Consider the following 8,034-nt stretch of genomic DNA (forward strand, 5'->3'; position numbering starts at 1 on the left):
AGCCACCCAACCTGAAACTCCTGTTGTACAGGAGGACAGGAGGTGCACCAACTCTCAATGCTTAAGATTTCAGATGCTGGGTTTTGTTAGGCCAAAATTACACTAATATGTTCAAGGACTTAACGAGATTATACCCGACATAGCTTACGAGCGGTCACATACGGCATAGCAAAAATACACTGAAATGTTTAACGAATTAAAGAGATTACACCTGCCATGACCAACCTATTAGCGACCACAAAAACAAAAAAGAAACAAGTGTACGTAGCACTTTCGCTCATGACCATACGGTATGGCAACGGCGGCTAGGAATGACACACACACCTGTGTACCTCGACACGTCGACCACTCTGACGTCAGCGCACGTGCAACACTTGCATACTCATGCCGACAGAGACAAATTATTCCCGCTATACTTAGCGAAACGCGGGAATATTTGAGTCTCCTCTACACTACATACAATGACAAACACGCAAATACCATTTGCCGACTAGCCCGCCGTGTATAGGAATAACAAAGAAAGGGGAAAACTATGAAGCGGATTGACAAACCTGACTTTAGATATCGGCATGGATTTTTTTTTACACGATCATGAACTCAAGAAAAGAAACGCTAAATGCCTAAGTTCTGCGTTACTTTCAAACGCCTCTCGATAAATCAGCGACATAACCATCCTTGCTGGACTCGCTACGTCAACGTCCGTGGCGTTTAAAACACCGGTCGTTTACTCCGTTGTTGGCGGCCATGCTTGCACCTCCCGATCTCAAAGAATGTAAACCAAAATTCTTGCCCTCCGAAACCAAGCTCAATCGCTTCAAGATAGCCTCTTTAGCACCGGTATAACTCAAAGGTTTATTTTTGTGAATAAAACGGCAAACTGAGCCCGACCTATAAACGGGTTTAAATAAAAAGCTGTCGGACTCTAAATTTATACTAGCGATATGAATATACCTCTTCAACATAACATAAGGGCAAGCAGCAGTTCCCCCTTTACTAATAACGATGTCACTACCGAAGCGGTACTGGTCGGTCTTGCTTTTGCGCACTACGACCGTGAAATAGCCTTCCGCAAACTTAACGTCGCAACAATGTAAATTACTTAGCTCGTTGTAACGTAAAAAACCTGAAAAACTATGCAAAATCATTGCCAAATCCCTAACCACTAACAAGTCATCCGACTGTGAAAAAATATTACAAAGATTAATCAAAATGTCACTTGTAACCGAGTCTTTTTTACACACTGGTTTTTTAGCTGTGCGCTTTGAAGCCTCCAACAGATTTTGCACGAAACTGTTTGTAGTTGGATCTGGTAAACCACGCATGTTATGTGCCCATTTGATCGCGTACACTGCTGCAGAAATGACCGCAAATGAGGATCCTTTGTTTAATAAACTGTTCAGATACAAAGAAATATGTATAGAATCGGCTGGCAACGCCGAAAAACCATGTGACTTGATAAAACACTCCCACCGTTTATAAGCGCCGAAATATTTTATGTTGGTATTGTCGCTCCTGCTCTGTAATATCCTGTCACCCATGCCGGATACATGTTTGTATAACGTCGAAGCCTCCGTAACACTCGCAGCCTTAACCGCTCTATCAATCGCTGTGTGAAGTCCTAGACCTGTTGGAACGAATAACGAAATCGTGAAAATTCTTACAGATTAGAAAACTAAACGTATGGCGACCATTTCAAAAGGTAAAACGGCTTTCCCAAAAATGCCGTTGTTACCCCTACCTTTATGGTAATGGTTTTGTTAGACAATATGCGATGGTCAGAGACAAAACTGTTAAAAGTATTCTTGGTTGGGCACAAAACGGGCCAAAATGGAGCAGACTTCCACAGAGGTGCAATCAATGTACCACATGCATGCTCGTTTAACATTTTTTTAATAATCCTACATATCAACCTAGGAGGCGGAACCAGCCAGTTGTTCAAACCTTCCCATGGGACAGTGAAACAGTCCACTGTTTCAGTACCTATGCACCAAACGCGCGAATTGAATCTATTACACATTGTATTGTAATCTGCAGCGAACCTATCCACGTCATGTGGCCCCCATAAGACCTCACAGAGATCAAACACCCACCTCTGTACAGCCCAATCATCGCTGTCCGTACATCTGCTCAAATAATCAGTAGATTTGTTCAAACGCCTGGGAACCCATTGAGTACTGATACTTACATTGTTAAGCTCACAGAAATCGCCTACTTCTCGAGCTACTGCTTGAAGATCGGCCTTCCTACTACCTACCTTGAAGATAGAAGCTACATTTTTGTTATCCGTAACTAATTGTACGTGCTGACATCTTATTTCATCGACAGAGCTAAACAGCACGCGCTTCATACCTTCAATTTCTCTCCAGGTCGAACTACGCGTTTTTTCATCTTCACTCCAAGTACCTGTAAAACACTCGTATTTGTGCTTAACCTATCATTTCTACGCCCCTTAGGAACGATAGTCTCACCAGACATTTCCTCCAAAGGAAAACCAAAACACGTGCTCTCACAAGCGCAATCATATCCCTCCAAAGGGATTTTTGTCAATGAAAACGGTGTCTCTAAATCGACAAGGTCATAAACATATTGACCATCATGTGCAGCAGTACCCTCCAAAGGGATCCTACAGGATTTTACATAACCCCCATAACCGGTACCAGAAGCATCGGTACAAACCATCGAGTCACAAACTCTGTCCTCTTTCAAGTTAGAACCTTTTTCATTCAATTTTTCAATGTTCGACTGCCAAAATACTATTTCTTCTAAAGCCCCACTACTAAGTAGAACACGCGCGTTCCAGCTGGTCTTAGCCAATACACACCTGTACAACTCACGAGTACGTAAACGCGCCACGCTACCGATCACGCTTTGCATCGATATCACACGACCTATTATACTAGCGAGATACTTAGCGGTAAACATTGAGTGACCTTTCTCATTGACCCGTGTCATTATATCGGATAGTTGATTCAACAAAAGCTCCACTCTGTCAGTCGTTACTCTGACCACGCCCACCGACATCGACCACGTGTATCCTAACCACGTGGCATGTTGTGACGGAACCCACTGACACTTCTCATGCGCTATAATAAAACCGAAATTGACCAATGAACGCCTTACATAAGTGCTGGCATCGCTGGCCCCGCCTTCGGAGGCGTTTCCACCCAAACCGTCATCAAGAAACATCACCAATTTGTGAACCATACTGCGCACGTGCTTGACTACTTCACGGAGAACCTTTGTGAATATGTAGCCGGCCGTGGCTATACCGAAAGGCAAAACATTAAATATAAAATAGCGTGTACCGCTCTCAAAATTGTATTGAAAACCGAGAAACTTTCTATGTTCCGTGAAAATCTCAATGTGGTGGTAAGCCGACTTAGATCGAATGTAAACAAATAATCGCCCTGTTGGAACATATCTCTTGCGACTTTAGCGTCCTCAAATTTGACCTTGAACTTATGCAAATACAGGTTGACATGCCGACAATCTAGGACAAGGCGTGGCTTCCCGGACCTGTGAGCGGATTAACAACAAAAGGAGCCGATGTGACTTCTGAAATACAGCCCAGTTTGACTAATTTTCCAATTTCAGTTTGAACAAATGAAGCATTCTCGCGTGACGACTTATTATTCGGAAGAACAACTGAAGGTGGGATCTCCCGAAAAGGAATTTTATAACCATTGCTAACCACGGACAATACTGCGTCACAAGCGCCTGTGTTTTCCCAATAGTTTAAACACCTTTTTAACCTGCCTACAGGAGAAACATGAGAAAAATCGTTGACTTTACTATCAAGAATATCATTACCTGAACCATTTACTAGATTGGACTTGCCAGTCTCCAACGGAACACACTTACCGCCAAACGTATCGTTTGACTGCCCCATGATATCGCCATTTATGATTTCAACATGCTTAGAAAGTAAAACATCACTTATCTTATTAGTGTTAGTCGTTCCTGTTGCGGGGAGCAGGCAGGACAATCAACCCGCCAGTGTCCAATCTTGCCACAAGCAAAACAACTCCCTGGTCTGTTAACGGCCCGTGGAATACCTCCCCTCACGCCATCTGGGATATTGCCTGTAGGCACTAGATGTCGTTGGCGCTGGTCGCCGTATGGTGTGTATCGTCCTCTCCCCCTGTTGGACTTTTGTTTAGAGTCTTTAGTCTTTCTGTTAGCCCTGGCTCTAGCACGGTCCATTTTGCGCTCGTCGTCCGAGTCTGAAGCGATAGGGTTGGCGATGTATTCGTCAACGGCTTTCCACCCACAGTCCGAAGTATCGGCTAGCTTAATTAGCTTTTGTCTATAGTCAATTAAACTGATACCTTCAACAAGCTTGGCCTTGGATGCGTGTGGCTCTGTCGTAGCTAATCGCTCCGCTTCCATAAGTTTAGCCCTGACTTTACCGTTGAATTTATACTGATCCTCACAGCTCTTCCTGGAAAATTTGTGAGGCTCGGCACACATGAGATTTTGCTGTATCCTCGAAAACTGAGCTTCAGAACTATCGTTCATCTTGCTTTCAAAAGTATCCAATTTGTGAGTAATTAACGCACTCATTTTGGAGACAATGTCATCTTGTGAAGCTTCGACAGCTGCGTTCACATGGACAGTGATAAAATCTTCCGTAGTAGTACACATTATGCAAAGATAATAAGCAACAACTATCACCGATAAAAACATGACCATACGGTATGGCAACGGCGGCTAGGAATGACACACACACCTGTGTACCCCGACACGTCGACCACTCTGACGTCAGCGCACGTGCAACACTTGCATACTCGTGCCGACAGAGACAAATTATTCCCGCTATACTTAGCGAAACGCGGGAATATTTGAGTATCATTAGTAGTTTTCAGCTTACATTTAAGAGAAGAAATTGAAATAGAGTCTCTAAGAGAAATATCAAGTGAGTTCCACATAGCCATAGTTGAAGGAAAAAACTTTTCATGTAGCTATTAGTACGTGACAGTGGTATATTAAATACTCTGTTATTTCTAAAATTGTATATATTGTTTACATTTAAATATGGTTGTAGAATATTGGAGAGATACAATGGAGTAAAGTTATTAATAATTTTGAACATCAAAATAAGTTTATGATTCTGTCTTCTTTTACTTAAAGGTTCCAGTTCAGTTTCATTATATAAGATATGGTGAGAGGTACCTCTTCTGAGTCCTGTTATTATACGCATGGCTTCCAGTTGAATAGATTCAAGAAGATCAGATTCGGTTTGAGTGCAATTGTCCCAAACTACATCAGCATATTCTAAAGTTGGTCTTATGTATGAAGTATATAAAGTTTTCAAAGTTTTCCTATCAACTAATGTTTTTAATACTCGAAGTAAGCTTAATCTAGAGTTAGCTTTTTGATACACATTAGAAATATGGTCCGCCCATGTTCCTTTACTATTAAAGGTAAGCCCTAAGTGGTTATGAGATTCATTTTCTGCAATTACATTATTATTAAACAAAAGATGTGGATAATCAATGTTTTGTCTACGACTAAAATTCATTGCTATTGTTTTATTAGAATTGAAGAGAATTTGCCATTTATGTGCCCAGTCAGAAATAGAGGCCAAGTCATTATTGAGCAGTAAAGAAGGTGTATCTAAATCATTATTATTTTGTATTATTACATAAAGAGAGGTATCATCGGCAAAGAGTGTTATATTACTGTTTATATTTGTAATGTTTGTAGATTTGGAATACTTTACATTATTGCACTAGTCATTATCCAGGCGGCAATTGTCATTACATATAGTCATAGTGGTACATGTATTTAGTACGACTAACATTGTATGAGTATTGCGCATGCCTATTGAGGTTGTTACTGACTGCCCGCCATATTGGAATAAAGTATGACGCATGTGCGCGTGTTTGTTCCTGAAATAACATCTAATGAAAGCCTACACCAGGACATTGCAATATTATTAGTAATATCATTAATAAAAATAAGAAACAAGAATGGGCCAAGGACAGATCCTTGAGGAACGCCTGCCGATATAGGTTTTGTGCTAGATTGATACTCTTCAAAAATTACCCGTTGTTTTTCTGTCAGATACAGTAAGCATTGAACCAATTATATAATTTACCTTTAATACCGTAAGATTTCAATTTATGTAATAGACCCGAATGCCATACGTGATCAAAAGCTTAACTTATATCACAGAAAACAAAGCGCAAATCTTTACCTTGATCTAACATACTACTTATAGTATTATATATATCAGTTAACTGATTAACTGTAGAGTCAGCGGGTCGAAAGCCTGACTGATGTTCACTTAACATATTATGACTTGAAATATAATTATATGTATTTTAAAGGTAGGTTTCGCCCAATGAAATATAAAGACTACGAAATTGTAATTTATCCTGTACATAGATATATTCTTCAGATCATTTTCAATGCATACAGCGAAGAATATGGGTGGTCAGTTGCCTAGCTTGACCAGGAAAATACTCATCTAAAAGAACATGACGTATTTTTTTCCAAAATGAGGCCACAGCAACAAACGGAAGCGTGCAGATGGCAGTGACAGTTTGCCACGGCATGTTTAGTAAAAAAAACCAACAAATCGAAGTGCGATGGACTGTTCATACATATCATATAATCTAAAACACTTCATGCTACTTACATACGCTCGCTAGCTTAGTACACCGAACATACATGTAGTTAGTCTGCGGGTGTATGTGCGCTGGCATGTGTGTTGAAAAACTCACCACGTGCAACGCCGTTACACCAGTGTCAACAGATCCGGGCAAGTTCCGCTTGAGATGTGGCTTCTGTTTCTTCTATTGCTACATGCCATTTCTGAATTTAATTCCCTACAGATATCCTAGGGTGGTACCGATTCCATTATAATTTCCTCCTCTTTGTTGCCGATTCAGATATATCTTTTTTATCTCACATGCTGTCGTTCAGCCATTTTGTTTACTTTTAGTGCGTAACAATGCGCATGTGCGAAACTTCGACAACACAATCCATCGCAGCTTCATTTGCATACTATTTTGTCTGACGGACACAGTAATAAATCAAGGATTTCCTTCAATTTTGTATTCAAGACACATTTGTTCAATCTCAAACGCATTAAGAAATTAAATTCAGGTATTTTTAATAGGTTTTTTCATCTTTTCTTCCGTTTATCGGATTTTACAAAAAATATGTATTTGGTTAGGCGAAACCTACCTTTAATAATTAAAGACAGAAGTGACCGCTATGGGTCTATAATTGTTAAGGTCAATAACTTCACCTTTTCCTTTATAAAGTGCTGTAACATTAGCAACTTTTAGAGTATCAGGGATTTCTCCAATAGTTAATGTTTTACTAAACAATACTTTAAGTGGATATACTAAAGATGGTGGTATATGTTTAATAATAACTCGTATAATGCCATCTGGTCCAGCTGGTTTGTTTTTATTTAAAATGTTAAGTTGATCAATTATACATGTATCTTGTTCAGTTTTGTTATATCACATAGTTCAACATGGGACAGGGGAGGTAATTCGGGTAGATCAGAGTCGATAATATCAGAGGCAATACTAGTAAAATGTGTATTCAAAGCATCAACCTTTGATGTGGAACAGTATAAAAAGCCTTCATGAAGTCCAAATATATTACCTCGATACCGGCATCTACATCAATTATTTTTGTCCATTTTATGGTTTTCAGGACCGGCCTTAAACAAATCCAAATTGCTGACTGCTTAGCAAATTGTTCTTCACGAGATGATCCATCACGTTAATTCGATGCTCGTTAAGCTGGTTGGCCTGTAGTTCCCTGCATATCGCTTATCTCCCTTTTTTTAAAATTGCCGTTATTTTTCCCACTTTCCACGCTGATGGTGAGCAGTGTGTACGGATGGACTGGTTGAAAAGAATTTGTAGTGGTATACATATTACATAGGTTCAAATTTACCTTTGTATGAATGTCATCAGGTCCTTGAGATTTGTTTGAATTCATTTTTTTTTTATCAATTTGGTTATTACTTCTTCATAGATTTCCCTCCAAACAAATGGATAATCAATA

At 39.9% G+C, this 8,034-nt stretch overlaps 1 protein-coding gene and 1 pseudogene across 1 annotated transcript; both read right to left on the reverse strand.

Annotated features, from left to right (window-relative positions):
* Window positions 1-284: 284 nt before the first annotated feature.
* On the reverse strand, window positions 285-2,343 carry LOC138332047 (uncharacterized). The gene has a single exon (XM_069279986.1). The coding sequence runs from the start codon at window positions 1,536-1,538 to the stop codon at window positions 693-695; it is 846 nt and encodes a 281-aa protein (XP_069136087.1). The 5' UTR covers window positions 1,539-2,343; the 3' UTR covers window positions 285-692.
* LOC138332046 (uncharacterized) lies at window positions 1,573-4,844 on the reverse strand (annotated as a pseudogene).
* Window positions 4,845-8,034: the final 3,190 nt, after the last annotated feature.

Source organism: Argopecten irradians, chromosome 9, assembly GCF_041381155.1.
Source record: "Argopecten irradians isolate NY chromosome 9, Ai_NY, whole genome shotgun sequence".
Lineage (NCBI taxonomy): Eukaryota > Metazoa > Mollusca > Bivalvia > Pectinida > Pectinidae > Argopecten > Argopecten irradians.